The sequence below is a fragment of the Bison bison genome, unplaced genomic scaffold (genome assembly GCF_000754665.1).
Source record: "Bison bison bison isolate TAMUID 2011002044 unplaced genomic scaffold, Bison_UMD1.0 scf7180017864472, whole genome shotgun sequence".
NCBI lineage: Eukaryota > Metazoa > Chordata > Mammalia > Artiodactyla > Bovidae > Bison > Bison bison.
In genome coordinates this window covers 1,303,635-1,326,638 of record NW_011495033.1, presented here as the reverse complement: position 1 = coordinate 1,326,638, position 23,004 = coordinate 1,303,635, and the positions used below count along the sequence as shown (strand labels likewise).

General features: G+C 50.2%; 1 protein-coding gene across 1 annotated transcript in view; it reads right to left on the bottom strand.

The window, feature by feature from the left end:
- The window catches only part of SLC43A2 (solute carrier family 43 (amino acid system L transporter), member 2), a 39,744-nt gene that overhangs the window by 6,891 nt on the left and 9,849 nt on the right, over positions 1–23,004 (bottom strand). The window contains 8 exon segments of the mRNA XM_010861340.1: positions 1,731–1,869; positions 4,642–4,788; positions 5,172–5,374; positions 5,458–5,591; positions 7,047–7,139; positions 19,992–20,068; positions 21,207–21,262; positions 22,551–22,577. Coding sequence (XP_010859642.1) covers positions 1,731–1,869; positions 4,642–4,788; positions 5,172–5,374; positions 5,458–5,591; positions 7,047–7,139; positions 19,992–20,068; positions 21,207–21,262; positions 22,551–22,577 — 876 coding nt within the window.

Here is a 23,004-nt window from a genome sequence, read left to right as displayed (position 1 = left end):
GGTGGGGAAGGGGGCCCCTGGGGTGGGGGCCCCTGGAGAATAGACTCTCCTAGGAAGTCAGGCCCGGGGAGTCACAGCTTGTGGACAATGCAAGACTTAGACACCACTGCCAAGTGAGTGCTAGCTGGGGACTGTGGGGGATAGACCATCACGAGGGACACTCCCCACAGCCCTCTGAACTGAGCACAGAGTGTGAACCTTAGTGGAGAGGTTGGACACGAGAAGATGGGCATCAGTACCCTGCATTGGAAGGACTGATGTTGAAGCTGAAACTCTAACACTTTGGCCACCTAATGCAAAGAGCTGACTCATTTGACAAGATCCTGATGCTGGGAAAGATTGAAGGCAGGAGGAGAAGGGGATGACAGAGGATGAGATGGTTGGATGGCATCACCGACTCAATGGACATGAGTTTGGGCAAACTCTGGGAGTTGGTGATGGACAGAGAGGTCTGGTGTGCTGTAGTCCATGGGGTCGCAAAGAGTCGGACATGACTGAGTGACTGAACTGAACTGAACCCTGCACTATTTCAATGAAGACTGAGGTCAGATCCCCAATGATGGGGAGGGAGGAGGAGGAGGCACCCAGGTCAGGATGTGGCAAAGCCTCCTTCACTGTTGGCTCCAGCTTCACCCAAATCCTGCAGGGAGCTGATGCTAAGCCAGAGAATAAGCCAAATAAGGGAGCAAGTGGGTTTCCCCTTGAAGGGCAGGAAGGAGTGAAGAAGAAATGAGCATGTGGCAGATGGAACTGGAATGGGCACCAACTGCTTTCCAGCTGTAGGACCTGACCTAGATAACAGAGCATCTCTGTAATTATCTCCCTGTGAATTCACTACCACTGATTCGAGTCTCACCACCCACAGGGATGCCCCACGGACAATCGCACGACATCCAAGGGCTCAGAGATATGCAGGGAGGCCCAGGCCCACCACTTTCTCCTTGTGTGACCTCAGGCAAGCCACTCCAACGCCTAGTTTCAGTTCCCTCATCTGTAAAATGGGTATAACTCATCAAGGTGTTGGGAGGCTTCCCTGAGAGATTGTGTATTAAGTGCTTGGCACGGGGTCCGATACAATCAAGAGTAGCTTATTAAGGTGGAGTCAGAGAAGACAGCATTTAACTCATCCTCTGATCTTACAGCCCAACCCTTCTATAAAGAAACTCCAGTTTCTCGTTTAATTCTCACAGTCATGAACAAAAATCTATTAACATGTCTTAAGTTTATACCTGTTTACAACTCACACCCAGTGAAGGAGGCTTTGCAGGCAAACGGAACCGCTCTAAGGCTCTCTGCCCTTGTGCTAATCGTGTTGAGGATCTGTGTGTGGTCCTAAAGGCGGGTGTTTGATAGTTACTAGTCTGCTTTCTCTGGAGAAGGAAATGGCAACCCACTCCAGTGTTGTTGCCTGGAGAATCCTAGGGACGGGGGAGCCTGGTGGGCTGCCATCTATGGGGTCACACAGAGTTAGACATGACTGAAGCGACGCAGCAGCAGTCTACTTTCTCTCCTCTCTTCTAGCTTGGCGCTTCCCAAACTTTTATATACAAAAGACTGTTCCAGATAGAAGCGACAGACCAGTATGTGTGCTGAGCTGAGCGAGGGCCAAGAGTGGCTTTGAGCATGGCCCCTTCTCGCCTCTCCTGCTGACTTTACACCTGCCCCATCCACCCCGGAGCCGCCTAACACCCGCCTGCTCCCTCTGGGAGGCACGGGTTCGGCCTACGCACGGGTTGGCGTCTTTCTCCTCGGGCTCCTCGGAGGCATCCTCACACTCCTTCAGCCTCCAATCCATGATGTAGCCAATGACGGGGGCGGTGAGCAGGCAGAGTAGCTGGAGCACCCCGAAGATGGAGGTGTAGAGGCTCACTGAGGAGACAGAAGGGCCGGGTCACGGAGCGGGGCTGGGGGGCTGCCCGCTGAGGCCTGGGGAGGGGGCTGGGCAGAGTCTGTGATGCCACAAGCCCTTCTGGGTTTTTTTTCCCCCAGAACCCCCCCCCACCCAATCCCTATCACCGTGAGTCATGATGGGAGACAACCTCTGAAATCAAAGTCTGAGCAAGGGGCAGGACACCCTACTCTTTCCTCCGAATCTCTCGCCTATTTCCAAGAAACAGCTACCAAAGTCCAGTACGTCACAGTGACCTTCCCCAGAGCTCCAGGAGGTCTCTGTGACTCTGGGAACCACAAGATTACCGAGGCCCAGGACGGAGCGAGGTTTTGTGTGTCAACAGCCTCGTGTATCAGTGTCCTGCCCCTCGAAACACACCGAGAAGGCCCCACTCACAGGGGCCCCGACGTAGGGCTCCGGCCTTTAGAGAGCCTTAAAGTCATGATGAGATTTCTCAGAAGCTGAAGGCTGGCTGCGCCACCCCCGCCCCCCCCTTCAGTTCTGGCTGAGGGGGACGTGCGGAGTGCAGGGGGCCGTCTGGAGTTCAAGGACAGGTGCTTCTCAGTTGGGCAGGCTCTGGCCAGGAGCGGACGTCCTGTGTTCCCTGACGACCCCCTCCCCCCCCAGACCCCACGGACTTACCGGTAGCCATCACTGCACCGAGACAGCAAAAGTGGCAAAGCAGAGAGGAGTGGGGTTAGCAGCAGAAATGTCAAAGGCTGTTACAGAGAGAGGGCTGTGGGGTGGTGCGCTCTGGGCCCAGCACCCACATCACTTCCCACGGAGCCCTGACTCTCAGAGTGCCCCGCACGGGTATCTGATGACGGTTTCCTGCCTGCTGGGGCCTCGGTCATGTGCGGCTGGGGCCTCATCACAGACGGGCTGTGAATCAGGCCTGTGGCACTTGTGGGGGGACCATGATGGGGAAGTGGCCAAGAATCCACCCCACACCCAGCCTGAGTGTCTGACCAGCCAGTGCTGCCAGCCGCCTGATCCTGACGTCCAGATGTCCATGTGTGCGTGTGTGTGTATGTGTGTGTGTGTGAGCTCTCAGGCACAAGTGCTCAGAGGAGCAGGATGGGGAAAACCAATGCCCTGTCAGCTGTGGACCGAATTTCCTGGCCCAACTTCCTCTACTTCTTAAAACTGACTTGTGAAAGAGGGAAACAGAAGGGGGAAAAAAATGCCTCTTGGGCAGCAAAAGATTTCTCAGAGAAAGCAAAAGAGAAGGCCATGACTCAGCAGCAGCAGGGAGATTTGCCTTCCAAGGGCCAGTAAGGGCCTTTTCTCTATACTCATCAGGGTCTCTGCCTGTCTGGGCCTCAGGGTATGTAATAAAGGGCCTTTAGACAGGCTAGATCAGCTCTCCCCAAAGTACGGTGGACAGATTTTAATGAATGTTACGTAATAAAAGGGTTCCTGCGGTTGAAATTTAGGGGAATAGCATTGAATGAAATGAAGCTAAACAGGTTATTTTTCCCCCCCATCTTCGTGTTTGCTGTGAATTTCTGCAAGGGCACATAATGGGGTTTTTCCATGTTGCTTCACATCCGAACACCCATTTTCAGAATAGAGCCTGCATTGTGTGTGTCCATTAGTCTCCTTCCCCTTTTCTTATAGCTGAGTTTCTTATCCTCTTTAAAAACATACAGGACTTCCCTGGTGGTTCAGTGGTAATGAATCCGTCTGCCAACGCAGGGCAAAAGGGTTTGAACCCTGGCCAGGGAAGATTCCACATGCCACAGGGCAATGAAGTCCATGTGCCACAACCATGGAGTCTGCGCTCTAGAGGCCATGCTCCACAGCAAGAGAAACCACCACAGTGAGAAGCTCCCGCACTGCAGGGAAGAGGAGCCACCGCTGGCCGCAGCTAGAGAAAAACCCTCACACAGCAACGGAGTCCCAGTGCAGCCAAGAATAAATTTAGAAAGAAAACAACAACAACAACTAAAACCCTTACATTGCCTGGCATATCTTCCCGTGGAGAAAAACAATTAAACCAACTCCAAAAGCTGCACACCAATGAGACTGCCAATAAAAAGGATTTACCCAATGTGTTTGTCCTGATTTCGGATGACTAAAGCTGACTCAGCTCAGGCCCTGAGGAAGTACGGACTTTCTTTGCAGAATCAAAACCTCTAATCAGCTTGTGTGTTCTTTTGGAAAAGTGGGCAGGTGGGTTATCAGTTCTGTTTACCAGAAGTAACAAGCCCGGACCGGATCACATAAGAGGAAGAAGGCTCCACCTGGCCTTGCTTCCCAGTTCAGGACACAGCTCCCAGGAGACCCCGTGTTCAGCCGCAGTGGCCCGGCCCCCACCCCAGCCTCTCCACGTGCTACCCCTGCGGTTTCCCAGAGGATTCTTGGCGCTAGGTTTGACGGATTGTCTTTCAACAAGCTCTCAGGTGGAGTACAGTGTTCTGTGCAGCGTCTTCTCTTATAAACACACACGTCAACCGTCCCCCTCAGGCAACGAAAAACACACCCCACACCCCAAACACACAGTTATTTCAGTCCTCTCCTCCCTCCTAAACCGGGAAACTCTGGCGGGGACGAGAAAGAACAGTTGGGCCCGGCTGTGATGAAATGGCTCTGACGCACCATCAGGCCCTTGGATTCTGCCATCTCACCGCCCCGCTGACCCAGCCTAGCCCCACACCCTCCGGCTGGCCAGGTGGTGGACTTGACCTCAGGCGGCCAGAAGTGACCACCGTGCGTGGGCAGTGCCCCAGGGCTTGGAAGCCACCTACCTACGGCCTGGTCGCCGCTGACCAGGAACTGGAGGATGTTGTTCATGGCGCCCATGTAGAAGATGAGGCGCAGCTGTGTGACGCACATGGTGACCAGGCTGAGCAGCAGGATGGGGCTGAACACGCTGTGCATGAACGAGGGGGCCGCTGCGGGGAGAACCGGGGGCTCAGGGAGAACCAGGTGGCCCACGGCCCACCTACCATCCAGGGCACATGTGGGGCCGGGAGGCCCCCGTCACCGCACACCAGATGAGGTAGACGGCTGGGTGCAGGAGTGGGGTCACCCAGCTGTACAAAACAAGCTGGGTGAACCTCACCCTCTCTGAGCTTAGTCTATAAGGCAGGGTGGGTGGTACTGCCTGACCTTGCGGGATGATGTGGGGATGAAGGGAGGTGGTACCCACAGAGCCCTCAGGGGGTGCTGGACCCCATCGGGGTCCCCATCTGGACTGGATGCCCCCTCCTTGTCACTGGGCTGTTGATGGCTCAGGGCAGGCTTGGGAGGTGAGGGGCCACATGCAGGTGGGTACCTGTGGCATCAGGCTGGCACTTGACCTCCAGGTCGACGGTGGACAGGCACAGCTTGTGGCCCTCCTGCAGGGCCGCCTGCTCCTTGGCGCTCCGCGTGGAGCTGCCCACGCTGAGGCGGCGCCCCACTGTGGTCACCTGCTTGTAGAACTGCTTCCCTGTGATCTTGTGGTCGAAGCCCAGCCAGCTGAACTTGATCTTCACCCTGGAGGCCACAGGAGAGTGTCTGGCACGCTGCCCACGCCCCTGGCCGGTGTGGGAGTGGGGGCAGACTGCAGGTCCACTTACGTGTAGTCCATGTCCTCTGGCCCCGGGAAGGGCTCCAAGGGCCAATTAAAGAAGCAGTTGAGGAAAACCAGCCCGGAGCAGCCAGCCCAGACCACGAGGATAACAATGAAGGAGGCACCAAAGTCATAGATGACCTGAGAGGCGCAAGGGGACAGGGGTCGGAGTCAGGGTGGGGCAGAGTTAGCAGAGAAAAGCCGGAGTGGGCAGGGGGCACCCGGCAGTCCTGGTCTGCCTGTGCTGAGCTTTGAGGTGGGGACATGGCCCCTCAGGCTGGATGTTTGGTCACCAGGCACCAGGCATTTCAATCATCTCTGCTCGCCCTGGACCAAATGCCTGCAGTTTGGACCAAACGCCTGCAGCTTGGACCAAACGTCACCTCCTTGGAGAGGCCTCCCCCAGCTGCCCATCATAGCACCGGCTCACAGTGAACAGCCCTGGCTGAGATTTTTTGACTTATGATTCATTTCCTCATCCATCATTAGTCCAGCTCTCTGAAGATAGGAATCCCTAGACTTGTCCACTGATGTTTCTCTAGCACCTTGAAGTGTATACATGGTAGGTGCCAAAAAAATACTCGAGGAATGAACAGTTGAATGTCTCACTTTGCTCTTCTGTGAAATGGGTGTGACACTGGCATGTACCTTCTTGGTGTTGAGGTGCGGTTCAGCGGGTGTGACCCCAGTAGAGGGCCCAGTACAGGGCCTGGTTGGTGGGAAGACTGCCAGACTGTTATTGCCAATTTTGCCATTTATTTCCAGCCCAAGGGTCCTCAGGGCAGTGGCAGACAGCTGCCCAGCTCCCCAGGGAGGGGACCAGCAGTCGGACACTGAGACAAGGAGGAGGAGGAACCTGAGGGCTCCTCCACACTCCAGGAACTTGAGGATTCCTAACATCCAGGGACGGTGGCCCTAGCTTCTCCGGACAGCTCAATGCCCAGGTGGCCGGCCCGTTGTCTATGACTCCTCCTCCTGCTCTGCGGCCTCTTCCCCTGGGACCTCAGTAAAGGGGATTTATTGGAGCTGGGGCCACCGCAGAGAAAAGCTGGTTCTGAAGCCCTTTCAGGAACAACAGGATTTAGAGCAGGAACCAAGACTGATGAGCAGTGAGGTACTTGCTTCATCCTGACCCCGTGTGACTTCCACGGGCTCAGAATCCTGCCTGGGAGGGAAACAGCTGAACCAACTTGGCTGTGAGCAGCGCTCTGGCAGTAGGGAGCAACAGCCCAATGACAACAGATCTGGGGGAGGGGTTGGGGGGGAGGGAGAGGGGACTGGAGCTGGATTCAGGATGGGGGACATTCTCTCACTCCCTCTCTTTCCCCCCAGCCCTGAAATGCAAAGGCAGCCTGCAGTCACACCCTGCAGAGATATGCTTGACTTCACCATCCCCACTCTCACGCCTCCACCCCACCCCACCCCACCCCACCCCACCCCTGCCCAGCAGGTCTCTTTTCTTACTCCCAGAGGTGCCCAGGTGCATCCTCCCAGGGGCGGGTGGGGGGAAGGCAGGCCCCAGTGACTTCCCTCTTCGGGGAGGGCAGAAGGAGTCTCGGGAGAGGCCTCTGCTCAGACACCAGCACACACTCTCACCTTGACTCCTGGGAAGGTGACCGCTGAGGAGGCATAGGATCCAATCATCAGGGCAATAAATGTGGACCGAAGGTCACCAAACATGTTGGGTAGCTGAAAGACAAGAAGCAAGGCAAACTTCTGCTGAAAGAGGGACAGACAGGGAGGATGAAGGAGGAAGGGAAGAGAGCATGACGGCATCCTCGGGCACCTCGTCTTATCTGCTCTCCTCCCTGTGTAATTCACGAGGCATCAGTCCAGGGATAATCACTGCTAATTGCACGTTTTTTCTTCCCGGACTGAGGGTGATAAAGGAAGAAGCGGAGAGTAATGCAGAATTCAGACTCTGCACGTGCAGACAGGACTTCCTGGCTGGCAAGTGACCCTCCTCTCTGCTCTGGCATAGGCTAGGGCCTTCGGTCTCTGCAGGGTTACAAGGAGATGCCAGTGAGTAAGGCAACCCTCAAAGGGAACAAGTCTGTTAAAAATAAGAATCTATTTGAGGATGCAAGCCTAATTTTATAAATAAAAATATCAGTATTCCAGAACGACCAGATGTCAGCAAAAGCTGCTTTTGATTTTGAGAAGAGTACGTCTCTGGAAGGTGCCAATCAGAATTCTACAGTCTCTGGGGTAGATGAGGAGGCTGGCCTGGGAGTCCTGCTTCTCATTTTCTAGGTTCAAGGAGGGCTTTCTCTTCCCACCTGGAAAGATCAATGGCAAGAAAAGCTCAGGCTTTCTTCCCCATGAGGCCACTCTTCCCATCTCACAGGAGCTTGTTTTGGGCCCATTCGACATGACTGCGAAGCTAAAACCCTCAGTGGATTCCATACAAATTCAGGCATGGTAAACTATGACAACGAGGTCGTGGATTCAGACTGGCATGGGGTGAAGCGCATCCTCCCCTAACTGCAGCCTTCCGTGCGCTTGCTAACCTCAGGAGAGCTCACACCACTTGCTCTGAAGGTTCTCCATCCACACCCACACAGTCCCTGGCATTGAGACTCGCTCTCTGGATCTGCGAACCTGTTTTATTGAACTCAGGCTGCTTATATGGACCTAAACTACGTCTCCCTCTGCCAAGATGTCTGGAATCGTTTTGGGGTTTTATCAAAATGCACCACGTGATGGCTGCCTGCAAGTTAATCCGTTTGCTGAACACAAGCAGTGTGAATGTATTTACCTACCTGCCCCTCATCATTTCTGCCTGTTTTGACCACAATTAAAAATGAAAAAGGGACATCATACAAGTGAAAAATGTTTGTGCTTCAAAGGACACCATCAAGAAAATGAAAATATGATGAGACGAAGAGAGAAAATTTTTATGAATCACGTATTGGATAGGGCACTCCTATCTGCAATATATAAATAACTCTGACAACTCAGTAATAATAAAAAAAATAATCATTTTTAAAATGGGCAAACAGACATTTCTGAATAGATGTTTCTCCAAAGAAGATACACAAATAGCCAATACCGTTATGAAAAGATAACTCAGTATCATTAGTCATAGGGAAATGCAAATCAAACCACAATGAGCTGCTGCTTCCTACCCACTGTGCATGCTAAGTGGCTATAATAATAATTTTTTTAAAAAGAAAATAGAACACAACAAATGCTGGTGCTGATATAGAGTAGTTGGAACCCTCCTGCCCGACTGGTGAGAACCGAAAATGGTGCAGTCACTTTGCAAAACAGTCTGGAAGCTCCTCATTTAAACACAAAGCTACCATGTGACCCAGACATTTCACTCCTAGGTATATACATAAGACAAATACAAACGTATGTTCACACAAAAACATGTAGGTACATGAGTGTTTACAGCAGCATTCTTTATAATATACAAAAAGTGGGAACAACCTTCACGCCCATCAATGGATGACTAGATAAGCAAACTGTGGGATATGCACACAAGGGAATATTACACAGCCACAGAAAGGAATGAAGAGCTGATACATGTTACAACACGAATCAACTCTGCAAAATTATGCCGAGTGAAAGACACCAGTCACAGAAGACCACATAACTGTATGATTCCATTCATGTGAAATGTCCGGAACAGGCAAATCCCTAGAGACAGAGACTAGAGGGGCTGTCTAGGGCTGGGGTAGAAGAACCTGGGAGGGACAGGGAGGAAATGCTAATGGTCCAGAATTGTGATTGGGGTGATATGATTAATTCTGGTGATGACCGTGTAACTCTATAAATACACTAAAATCCATTGACTTATATAGTTTAGGTGAATTGTATGGTATGTAGATTATGTCTCAGTGTCATTGTTAAAGAAAAAATAAACATGAATAAGAGACTTGAGATGTTTTGGGATCCCAGGATTAAAAAGGAACATGAATAAATCCATAGTGTGTGGCCAACAAAGCCATCTTGTGGCATCAGGCCAGGGTGCCTCAACAGCTTCGCCACATACACAGAGTTCTTCTTCCAGCCCCCTCTGCGCACTCAGGCTTCTCAGAGAGGGTCGGAGGGAGACAAGGAGCATGTGGAAACTTCCCCAGCAGGAGACAGAGGAAAGGTGACATGCTCATGGCCACCCAAGCACACCTAGGTGAGCCTGAAAGGCACCCAATTTCACTGTGCACACCTGCCTCCCAGGTATGCTGCGGTTCAGAGGACACCCCTCAGATCCTGGGCTCACGTATTTCGGCTGTGCCTCACTGGCTATTCCACCAAGGCAGCTTCAGGCATCTCCAGGCCCATATCTGCCCCAGGGAGAATCCAAAGATTAGCTTTGCTTGTATGGAAGAAGGAAAGTGTTCCAGCCTGGAAGGCATGTGAAGAAAGAAGGGATCAAAGATGGCTTAGAGGGATTTCCCTGTCAGTCCAGTGGTTAAGACTCTGTGCTTTCAATGCAGGGGGCATGGGTTTGATCCCTGATAGGGGAATTAAGATCCCACATGCAGGGCAGTACGGCCAAAGAAACAAAGCACAAACAACAGCAACAACAAAAAAGAGGGCTTAGAACCCAATCAGAAAAGCAGATGGAAGACAAAAGCCACTCAGCACAGTCAAGCCAGGAAACGCTTCTGCCATGGTAGTCACCTTTGGGTGCAAAGAGTGTTCCCAACTTTTTGACAGGGCAAGGGGATACTTCTGAAAAGCAGACAGCTTGCTTACCAGCCCTTTTTCTTCTACCCTAACCCAAGCTAGAGGCCAACAAAACCACAGAGCTTGGGGCTAGTGGGCAACTCTGACCTCATTTCCCGGAGTCTGCTCCCCAGACTGCGTCTGGGACGGGCAAGAATAGGAAGCTGGGAGAGGGTTCTGACTTTCCATCTGACCCTGGATGAGATCCTCACCCTCATGTCTGGACAAGGCCAGTAGCCTCCCAGCTGCCCTCCTGGCTTCTCTGCCTCTCCCTGCCTGGAACATTCTTTACAACACCCTGAAAATCCTCCCCCTCCTTAATATGTTCTTTTGGTAAGCATGTGGTATACACTCCCAGGGTATACAGAGCCTCAGGGCAAACCACACTATACAGACTCCTCAGGAATGTGTACATCTTATCCTTTACCTTACAGTTATTTTTTGCTGGTTAGGAAAGCAACGCATGTTCATTGTAAAATATCTAGAACAAAGTACACATAAAAAATGAAATAAAAATTCCCCTTGGGGAAAAAAGAATTCCCCTGATATAGCCACATTATCATTTTGATGTAATTGCCTTCAATTATTTTCCTATAAATACCTATAAGTTTTAACCAAACTGGAATCAGATACTACATATTATTTTAAAAACTTCCTCTTTTTTTATTTTGTATATTATAAATACTTCCTGATTTATTCCTGTATTCATCTTCAACATAATTTGTAACACCTGTCTCGTATTTCCTTTTCTGAATGGTCTATAATTTATGCAACCATTTCTCTGATGTTCTCAGATCCTTTTCAATTTTTATCATAAATAACATTTTTTAATGGACATGCTTGAAGATAAACACATACGCAAATAGCTATTATTTCCTTAAGGTAAAAATTCCCCAAAGTAGAATCATTTGGCAAAAGGGAATCCACGTTTTTAAGTTTTTTTGTGATACTCTGTGACAAACTACCTTCCAAAAAACTTACACCAATTGGAATTGAAAAAACTTACATTTACTGATTGCTAATGACTTTGAACATTTTTTTCTACAGTTTTTAAAATCAGTTACATTCCTCATTTGTCCTTTCTTCCTAAGAAAATGTTAATTCATTCATATTAATTTGGTATAGGCTCTTTATATATTAAAGACCTTCCTAGTTTGTTCCTACCGTTAGGTATGTTTTCCCAGTTTGTCCTTTAATATCATAGTTGATGGTAGGGTTTTTCTGACCAATCTAAGTGGATTTCCCTGGTGGCTCAGACGGTAAAGCGTCTGCCCGCAATGCAGGAGACGTGGGTTCAATTCCTGGGTCAGGAAGATCCCCTGGAGAAGGAAATTGCTAATCCACTCCAGCACTCTTGCCTGGAAAATCCCATGGACGGAGGAGCCTGATAGGCTATAGTCCATGGGGTTGCAAAGAGTCGGACTGAGCCACTACTGTGTTCAAACGGGTAGTCAAAGTATTTCAGCTTTTCGTAGTAGCTGAAAGTATTTCAGCTTTCAGTAGTAGCTAGTAGCTCAGTCGTGTCCGGCTCTTTGTGATCCCCTGGAGAAGGCAATGGCAAACCCACTTCAGTATTCTTGCTTGGGAAGTCCCATGAACAGAGAAGCCTGGCAGGCTGCAGTCAACGGGGTTGCAAAAGAATCGGACATGACTTAGAGACTAAACAACATTTGTGTCAGATGAAATTTCTCTGAAAACAGTGTCAAGGATGACCTTGACCAGTGAAAGCTAAAGCATAAACATCCTGGCAGTGGTCAGTGTGTGGTCACAAAACAGCAAACACAGGTGGAGTGAAGTTTACCCTGGGGGCACTAATTATTTTTCAAATGTTAACACTAATTGTGTTTTATCCTTTAAGCCACTTCCTTCCCTTCCTCCCAAAGCTGTCATGCCTGCTAGAGGAAATTTCTCCCATTTGCCCAGGAGCAGCTTGAATAGAGGATTTTTCCTTATTATTAAGTTATAATATATGACAGCATACACGGTTATGTTAATATATTAAATAATATAGTAGCATTGTTATTATAACAGAAACTATTATTATCCTAAAAACCCTCATAACATCCTTACCAAGAAAGCGTCACTCATTACCCTCACTTAATGGTTCCAAGACTTTAGGATTAGAAAAGTCAAGGGGACTTCCCTGGTGAGTCTGCCTGCCAATGCAGCGCTGTACAAGGGTTCGATCCCTGATTCAGGAAGATCCCACATGCTGTGGGGCGACTAAGCCTGTGTGTGCCCCAACGACTGAGCCCTGTCCTAGAGACCATGTTCCATGACAGAAGAAGCCACTGCAAGCGTGGGCCCCGCGCGCCGCAACTAGACAAAGCCTGCACACAGCAACGAAGGCCCAGCGCCGCCAAAAATACAAAAGTTCTTTAAAAAAAAAAACAGTCAAGGGATCCCTAGGCTGGTAAGGGTCAAAACTAGAAGTCAAAGCACGTCAAGTTGACATGCATAACCACTGGGCTACTCTGTCTCCTGGAAAACACACACGCGGCCCCTGAAGGGTCCACACTTGATTTGGAGGATCAAGGCAATTATCCTTACCTCTCATACCTCTCTCTGTTCCTTATTAACCACTCTGTTTGCTCTCCCCATTAGAGATTTCTTACATCCTTTCCGAAGCTCCTTTGAGGCCTACCTGCCTCCTCCCTCCCTGACCTCCCCTGGCCGACCTCCCCACAGTCCAGGGCAGCACTGTCAGGCTGCCCTTGGCTGCAGACTCTCCTTTCATCTTGTCTGGGTCTCCTCCCCCACTGGTCTCCACATCCCCCTCCTCCCTCCCTCCTTCTGCCTCTGCCCGACCTCAGCTGCACATAATGGCCACTCAGAAGCCCTGGTGATGGAGTGAATGATGGCTGAGGACTGAGCAGAGTGCCTAGTGCCGGCTGGAGGGCCGGGTGGAGGGGGAAGAACCGTGACTCCTGCCAAGTAGGAAGCTGCAGCCGAGCTGCAAAGACAGATGCGAGGAAAACACTCAGCAGGGCAGTTTCCTGACCCTGGGCTCCCAACTGCTCTCGTAGGTTGGGTGTGGGGGGAAGTGCGGAGGCCCCCTCCCTGGCTCTGGGGGGCTTCCCACCACCGCTGCCATTAATGCTGTTGCTGCCCCGGGGTAGGAGGGGGGCTGGAGTGGGCTCAGCCAGGCAGAACCCGTCCTCCGAGCCGGCCGCGGAATGCCATCCCCGCGCGAGCCGGTGGTGACTCATTCGCTCAGCCCCTGGGCTGCACTGTAAACAGGCCCCGGCTCTGTGACCTTCCCAGAGGGGAAAACAGCAGCTGCAGACGGCCCCTCCCCTGGAGTGCTGGCCTCGGAGCCGGCTACTGGCTGAGAAGCCTAGGATCCAGCACAGTGAGCATGGGCGGCCCTCCTCGGAGGACCCTCTTTAAGATGTCTCTCTTCCCAGGAGCCCCCAAGACAGGCCTGGGGCTTGCTGGCAGGCAGGGACATAAGAGCCACCTGGCACCCGCTTTCCAAATCAGTGATCTCCGGAGCCCACCAGCTAGGGGGGCTCACCCTGGCTCTTGGGGAGATGCCACGGGCCATCCAGGGTGGGGGTGGGGGACTGGCATTTGGGCCCTCAGGCCCCTTTCAAAGGTGACCCTTGTCCTCAAGTGGCTGCTGCACACACCCAATAGCCCCATGCAACCTGAACAGGCCAGGATCCAGGTACCAGTCTGGACAAGTGGACTCAGCATAGCTGGGCTCTTTTCTAACCCTTCACGACTGGCAGCTCCAAGCACACACTGCCAGGTAAAGGTCCTTGTGGTCACCTTTCCGCTTCACTGCTGAAGGGGTGGGGAGGAGGGGCCCACTTCCCCAGCCACTTAGTTCACTTTCCCAGCCAGGTCCAGCCCTTCCGAGGCCCCCACTACACGTTCAGTCCACCCCTGAATGAGTCACGTGCTGGGGCAACTTCACGGGGTGGAAACCCTCTGATGGGTGGATTTTTCCTAGGCCAATGGTGATGGGCTGACGGCTTTGGGCTCTCAGAGCACACAACAGAAACAGAGGTAGAGCTGGCTGGGGGCAGCAGGCGAGTCCTGCTTACCTGGCACGTGGGGTGCCGTGGGGATCTTCTCCTAGCCATAGAAACAGGTCACCTGAGCAGGAATGCTAAACTCCACACACAGCCCTGGACGGGGCCATCTGTTTCACTGCTATATCTGGAATCCTCTCCCTCCCCTCCTCCCAGGTGTTCGAAGATGGACATTTACTCTGTTCTCTTCAAACTCAGATCTCAACTCCCGTGGGATCATTTCTTCCTCAGGCTCCAAGTAAGACTCCCATGAGTCAGACAGGGAAAGCCCACAGAGAAATGTTTTCATTAAGGAGCCTGGCAGCACTTTGCAATCACTTTTCTGGGAGGGTTTCAGCTCAGAACTCCCCGTCCCACCCACGCTGACAGGGGTCAGAGTAATGAAGTGGAAAAGACATGTTCACAATGTTGGTGGCATCCACTCCCATCTCTAAGCAACCGCTGCCCCAGATCGTTGGGTGGTGGCCCCCAGACGCCACCCCAGCTGCCGGCCGCTGTTTTCCTCCAGCCGCTGAAGCGAGTTAAAGACTTGAACAAACGCGAGGCAGTGAGCAAACAGACCTGAGTGTGCTGTCCAGATGCCAAGAGGAGGCTGAGGCTTGGCACCTTGGGGTGGGCCCTGACCCCCGGTGACCTGCACCCTCCTCCTCTGAGGGTGTCGCATTGCCCAGGACCCTCGGAGGCAGGGACCTGGGAAAGCCAGCCCACCTGGCAGGAGGTCCAGCCTCTGCTCATGGGGGCAGGATCACCCATGGGTACACACACCTCTCTGGGTCTGGAAGGGAGTCTACAGGCTGGTGGGGAAAAGGTGTTCTGTGAAGTTAGGACCCCTTCACTAGCACCAATGGGGATAGCAGTTCACAGTCCCTGGTCATCCTTATTTATACCACAACCCCTTGGGACTCAGAAAGTCCCCCAATTAAGGTTTCCCTGGCAACACAACCCCCCTCCCCCCGGATTCCTAGGTTGTCACTGAGTCCCAAAGCTGTTGATTTAGGAAGCTCCTAAAGGCGACCCTGAAGACTCCTTTGTCCCCCAGATGAGAGCACGGCTAGGAGACCCAAACAGAAAGTGCCATTGTGCTGCTGGTCTGGCACCTCCGGGAGCCGATCCTAACAGTTCTGCTTTTTAAAAGGTTTGGGCTGTGTCAGGACTAGATTCAGCTCTGCTCAGCAGAAGCCCCCACGGCCCAAGACCATGGCCCAAGAGCCGCAGGCTGCCCTCACTGACCTGCTTCTCAGTCCCCTCTCGAGGTCTGATCTAGAAATGCTCCTTATCTGAAGCCTTGTGGGACAGAGGACTGCCCAAGGAGGTCCCTGGGGCCAGGGCACAGAGGAGGAAGCCGGCGGCATGAAAAATGCTTGAGGAGGAGGGTCACATAACTAGAGCTGGGGCTGGGGGTGGGGGTGAGCCCCTGCCTTCTGACAGGGAATCATGATTGAGCAGCTTCTTGTGCTTCTAGACCTAAGGCTGTCAGACTTTTTCTGCCAAGGGCCAGAAAAACTCTAGGTTTTGCAACCATGTGGTCTCCATGCAGTGAGACTGTCACCGTCACTCACTCCACCGTCATTAGCACGAAAGAATCAAATGGGAGCGGTTCTGTGCCGATAAACCTGTGTTCACAGAAACCTGCAGTGGCCTGGACGTGGCCTGGGGGCAGGAGTCTGCTGACCTCTGCTCTAGACTCAAGAATGGGAGCCTTAGAGGGACAGGCCACCAGGCTATCTTAAAACAGACGCCTGCTAACCAAATGCTCCAGGGGATGATCAGACGGTTTTCTTGTCTGGTCACTGTCTGGCCTGTGCAGCCTTTACCTCCCTGTGGGAGAGCAAGGAGTTAAGACAAACACTCCTGCTACAGTGTGTTCAGCTTCACACAGACCTACTAGAAGCTGATGAAAGCAACAGACCCTCCCCTAGAAAAAAACGCTCCTGCCCGGGCACACACACACGCAATTTGCTTTTGGAGAATTTCAAAGAAATGCCCAGCCCTCCTGAAGCTTCTTCATGGACCTCATACGGACCTAAAAAACTTAGGGTAAGACCACTGTTCACTCAGATAGAGAACTATTTTTTGTGTGTGTATGAAAGAGGGCTTACAAAACACAATTAAAAAAAAAAAAAAAACAAGAGAAACAACCCTGTAGAAAAATAGACAAAAGACACAAAGAAGCAATCCCAGAAGAAATACAAGTTATCATCAAAAAGAGGTGGAAAGATGCTCCATCTCACTAACAGTTAAAGAAATTTTAAATTGTAACATATTAAAAATAAATAAATAAATAAATTGTAACATATTATTTTTCACCAGATTGGATTGGCTAATGTTTACAAGAATCTGGACAGGGTGTTGGAAGGGGTGTGGAAGAAAACTTCTCAGATATGCTGGAAGGCCAGCATCTGTGTATACCCTTTTGGGAAGACCATAGTCTACATTAAAATTTAAAACATGCTGATCCTGGGGCCTGGCAATCCTTTCAGGAATTTATTTTACAGAAATACATGTACAGAGATGTTCACTTTGGCAGAATCATAAATCAGAAAAATTGGAAACCAACCCAAAAGTCCATTAGCAGGAAACTGGTTAAATAAATCATGGCAATCTATATTAGAGAATCACATGGAACTCTCTAATAATGAGGCCAATCTCTAGAGTTTAAAATAATAAGGTAGATTCCTAAGGACTGGCAGGAAAAGAGGTAAGAGATACATTGTCAAGTGAAAAAGGCAAGTTGTAACAGTGTTTCTTTTGAAAAGAACTTTAGTATACTTAGATTCCTTTTTTAATACTAAAGAGTTACATTCTAAACTGATGAAGTTAGGCTTACAGGATTTAACAGTTCACATAGTACATTTCTCAAATAGTTGACTTTTTAAAATCAAACCTTTTTGTTTTATAATCATTAAGAAGAGAAGAAAACAAAAAGAATCCTTATGACCCTCCTAGCCACCCTGACAGGATTTCTGGACCACAACTACCATCTTATTTTGAAGACTGCCCTAACGGGGATTCATGGTAAGGAGGTTTTTAATCTGTTTTAGGCTTATAACAATAGAGCATCTTTATGTATTTCAGAGCATATACTCAAGTTTAAGGACCATCTCTTTCTTTTATCCTGAAATTCAGAACTGCCATGACATAGACACAGTGTGGCTCAAATAATGGGGGTGATGCCAGATTTTCATTTTTCATTTTGATGAAAGAGTTGGTCATGTTTACGCTGTCAAAGAACAAAGAGAACTGGGCTCCTGCTTCACAGTGGACACAGCTGAATGGAATTGGTGCATTTGACAGTTCTAACATACTCTGTACAGCTTCAACATGTGCCTTACCCCAGAATTTGAGAGGGAGGGAGATACACCCACTTAAAAAAATCTATCTGGTTGGGACTTCCCTAGTGGCCCAATGGCTAAGACTCCTTGCTCCCAAAGCAGGGGGCCTGGGTTTGATTCCTAGTCAGGGAACTACATTCCATATTCTGCAACAAAGACCTGGTGCAGCCAAAGAAATAAATCATCTACCTGATTTAAAAAAAAAAATAAAAATGCACAAAAGAGTACAAAGTCAGTCTCCTTCACACTACCAGGGCAAGGCAACCAGAGACCCTGGATATTTGAGTCCCCCACTCTGGAGCACACCATGTATGCGGTCCTGGGTGGTGCCTCTCTCAGCCTAACACAGACTCTACCGACTGCTCCATTTCCACGGACGTAGGCCCTGGTAGCTCACCCTTCCCACCAGGATAAAGTTAATAAATGGAGAAAGCACAGGAAGGCTGAGAAGAGGAATCGGGTCCAACCAGGCCTCTGGCTCACAGCCTGCAGGCCAGGGGTCACAGGAATGTCAGCACCTCTTCAAGTTCCTTAGAAGAAGACCAGCAAGGCTCCAGGGCCCCCTCAAAGCTAAACGAGGGCCCTTCAGCAGCCTGATCCCTGACTCATTAGTGGAAAGAGAAAGCAGAAGCCAATGCACTGCAGATAAACAGGGCTGGGAGGCACTGTGTCATTAAAAACCTTCTTGAGGGGAAACTAAGGCAGGCGAGACGTTCCTGTTGGACAGAGAAATCCCTCGGGAAGCCTCACATTCTCACTCCTTTCCCAATGGCCAGCTCTGAAAGGCACACCAGCCTGACCAGGTGAACCTGCAGATAACTCCCTTCTTCCTTCCGGGGAAAGATTCTTTTGGCTTTTTTTGGACTTTTTTCAACCTGGATCTTCATGCAGTCTCATTCACTTCCAAGAGAAGCCCATTCTATGGTGTCCTGGGGCTACCATAAGAGAGTACTCAGCATCCCAAGAAAGGATCTCCCTCCCTTGGGAGAAGGGCTCCCTGTGCCTTGGCATTTAGAAAACCAAGCAGGGCTTCGCTGGTGGCTCCGGAGTAAAGAATCTGTCTGTCAATGCAGGAGACACAGGTTCGACCCCTGATCTGGGAAGACTCCCACATGTGACTGGGCCTGTGTGCCACAACTACTGAGCCTGTGCTTAGAGCCCCGGGGGCCGCAACCAGAGTCCACACGCCACAATTACTGAAGCCTCTGCAACCTAGAGCCTGTGCTCTGCAGCAAGAGAAACCACTGCAATGAGAAGCCCAAGCACCATAACCAGAGAGTAGCCCCGGCCCGCTGCAACTAGAGAAAAGTCCGAGTATCAGTGAAGACCCAGCACAGCCAAAAATAAAATAAATAAATAAAAATTATTTTAAAAAAAGAAAGAAAGAAAACCAAGCAGAAGTGCAGACTCTGTGATTCCCCAGAGTTTTTCATTCAGTTCTGAACAAAGCAACAGTTAGGGGCAGGGTGATTCCAAGAGAGTCTGTTTTGAGGTTTCACTGTTAGCAAGAGCTGCCACAGAAAATATGAGAAAAGAGAGTAGGTGGCAGGTTGTTTTTCTTCCACACAGCTGCTAAGCTGGCTTCCTTGGTGCCTGAGTCAAGGTCAGGAGGCAGGAGACAGGCTGCTCTGAGACTGACTCTGCTGCCTGCCAGTCCAGCCTGCAGGACTTCCCCAGCTTGGGAGCCAGAAATAGGCTTTGTTGCCACAGCTTCACCAACAACAACCCTTACTGCTTGGGATACTCCAGCAGATGCAGGTGAATGGAAGGCAAGCAAATTAGAGTCAATAAAAGCTGCCTCAGATTTGCAAAAAGATGACTGAACTAGAAAGTGAAAGTGTTCGTTGCTCAGTCATGTCCATCTCTTTGTGACCCTGTGGACTGTAGCCCACCAGGCTCCTCTGTCCTTGGGGATTCTCCAGGCAAGAACACTGGAGTGGGTTGCCATGCCCTTCTCCAGGGGCTCTTCCCAACCCTGGGATAGAAACCAGGTCTCCTGCATTGCAGGCAGATTCTTCACCATCTGAGCCATAAAGGGATGTCTATAGCTGCTAAGTCACTTCAGTCGTGTCCAACTCTGTGCGACCCCATAGACGGCAGCCCACTAGGCTCCTCTGTCCCTGGGATTCTCCAGGCAAGAATACTGGAGTGGGTTGCCATTTCCTTCTCCAATGCATGAAAGTGATAAGTGAAAGTGAAGTCGCTCAGTTGTGCCCGACTTAGCGACCCCATGGACTGCAGCCTACCAGGCTCCTCCATCCATGGGATTTTCCAGGCAAGAGTACTGGAGTGGGGTGCCATTGCCTTCTCCGATGTCAATAGGGATGTTCTCAAAAAAACTGGTACTGGGCCTTCTCTGATAGTGCAGTGGCTGAGACTCCATGCTCCCAGTGCAGGGGGCCTGGTTTCCATTCCTGGTCAGGGAACTAGATCCCACATGCCACAACTAAGACCCAGCAGAGCCAAATATATTTTTTTAAAATGGTACTTACTGTTAATGAGGTAAAAGTCATGCACATCCCACCAAAGCCATTCAGAGCCAGGGCGATGAAGATGAGCACAGACAGGGCTGGAAGGAAGCAGAAGGCTGCTAAGAGGGGAACCACGACTGAGCTTCAGGGAGGCTGGGGCCTGATCCACTGCTGACGAGGAGCTTGCTTTGAGCAAATGCTGCTAGTGATGACAAGTCATCAGGCATTAGTGCTGGACACCTGGGGAGCTGGCCCAGCCTCTGCCTCATCCTCCTCTTGCCTATTTTATGGAGTTTTGGCTCTTGCAAAAGGTGGATCCCCGTCCCCCTTTCTTCACTAACCTTACCCACAAGTGGTGGTTTAGTTGCTAAGTCGTGTCCGACTCTTGCGACCCCATGGACTGTAGCCTGCCAGGCTCCTCTGTCCATGGGATTTCCCAGGCAAGAATACTGGAGTCGGTTGCCATTTCCTTCTCCAGGAGATCTTTCTGACCCAGAAATCAAACCCAGGTCTCCTGCATTGCAGGAAGATTCTTTACCAACTGAGCCATGAGGGAAGCCCTTTACCCACAAGGGAGAGGTCTAAAAAAGCTGTTCACTGAAATAAAAAATACAGGTACTCCCAATCAGGAGAGGAGCCTGGATAAGAGTCTAGTGAAACACAGGCCTCCCTCGGTGGTTAAGACTCTGCACTTCCAATGCAGGAGACGCGAGTTCGATCCCTGGTCCAGGAACTAAGATCCTACATGTCGTGCAATGCAGCCAAAAAAACCCCAGATTTTGGTGAAAGTCAAGCCCTATTTTGGTGTTTGTTCCAAAAGTCCTTGCAGCATCAGCTCCACCTGAGCAGAGTGAGGGGCCGGGTGGCTTCTGAGCCGTCCTAAAGTGCAGGCCTGGGCTGCTCTGAGCGGTTCAGCTCACGACCTCCGCACACGCTCCTGCAGCTGGCCTGGTTCTCAAGCTGGCATCAGTGAGTCCATCGGGGACTGGCCTGGCTCAGTAATGAGATGGGTGTTCCTCATCCCCTGAGAGCTTCTCTCAGACACTTGTCTGGGGCCATTTGCTTATCCAGCCACCATCTGAATTAAGTCAGTGGGTAAAGGTCTAACAAGTGTCCCTCTAACTCGAGTAGTGAGCACAGGCCTGGCCCAGCTTCCTAGAGCAGGTGGGCCTGCGAGCACCTCTGGGTGCTGTCTCCCCAATCCCTGACAAAAGGGTAGAGGAAAAGCATACTCACAGTTTGGGTTACTTGCTCCATACGCAATCAGCAAGCAGGAGACAGCAAAGCAGGCACTAAAAACAAAGAGAAATACTACATTATTGGTTATCATCATTATTGTTAATATTGTTTATATGGAGGTATTTGATACATGTCAAGACGTTTTCAGAAAATGTACATACGTTCTTTTGTTCAACAGGTCTAAGGAGCGTAATTGGCTCTATTTTATGGATGAGAAAAATAAGACTCAAAATAACAAAAATAAAACAACAAGGTCCTACTGTATAGCACAGGGAATTATATTCAATATACCGGGACAAACCATAATGGAAAATAATACAGAAAAGAATGTATACATATAAACATATAACTGAATCACTTTGGTGTATAGTAGAAATTAATAAACATTGTTAATCAACTATATTTCAATAAAATAAATTAAAAAAACACACACACACACACAAACACAGGCATTCAAATACCTAAAAATAAAGAAATAAAAAACAAACCCAACACAGAAACAAAAATGAAACTCTCCAGTGTCCTAGCTAGCAGGTGGCTAAGCTGGAATTCAAGCCCCAAAGCCAGACCTGGTAAACACCCCACTGCACTGCCCGCTCCATTCCCCAGACTGGACAGAGTCAAGGCTGTAAAGCAAGAAAGGACACAAACCATCCCGCAGACTCCTGTGTCCGCTCAGCCAGGGGACAGAAAGAACCCCACGGGGCAAGGGATGATGAGTGGCAGCTTTCAAACCCCCTCTACTTGGCTCTGAGCTGGGGACCAAGCCATTGTAAGCTCCAAAGAATGAATGACACTGATCCTCCAGCTGATTTCCTTCAGGGCCACGGGCCTTGCTCATGGCCAACCACTGCCCTGCACAATGCTCACTCCCAGTGGGACTGGCTTGGGGAGGACCCTGGCCAGACAGGGCCAGCTGCTTGGCAGACTGACCCTGAGACTGGCAGACTGGAGTTTTATAGCCTAGGAACACACCCTAGGAGGTGCATAAGATGACCCACTAAGGTGCCTGGGGTAGGGAAATGCTATTTTACAATTTTAGAAATTTTATAATTTTCCATTTTGTAATTTAAAATCTCAGCCATTTTATCTCTTTTGTATATGTATCATAAGGCATATAAAATACTATATGAGATGGTGGATGTTCCCTAAGCTCTCTGTAGGATTCATTTCATGACGTATGTAAATATGATCATTATGCTGTACCTCAGTCTTACACAGGGCTGTACATCAATTAATATCTCAATAAAAATGGAAGAAAAAATAAAGCACATTAAACATTAAGAATGACATATGTATAGGCCTGCGTGCTTAGTCACTCAGTCGTGTCCAACTCTTTGCGACCCCATGGACTGCAGCCCGCCAGGCTCCTCCGCTCATGGGATTCTCCAGGCAAGAATACTGGAGTGGGTTGCATTCCCTTCTCCAAGGGATCTTCCCGACCCCAGGATCAAAGCCTGGTCTCTCGTACTGCAGGTGGATTCTTTACCATCTTAGCCACCAGGGAAGCCCGACAAATGTGTATATTATTGATGATTCCATGTGCTTATATTAGAGGTATGTGTTCAAAATCTTTTTTTCTCACAGAGATGGAAGATGAAAAAGACCGGAAATCATAATGACAAGCAGGTCCTCCCAGGCAGGCCTGAGTCCCGTGACTTTTCTATGCAGATCGGAATAACACAAGGATCACAGCAGCCCCGTCGCAGGTGGGCATTCAGGGAGCACCACAGTGCCCCTGACAGCAGATACCAGGATCCCGTACAGTGGGGAATCGTGGCCCGGGCCCCCCCCC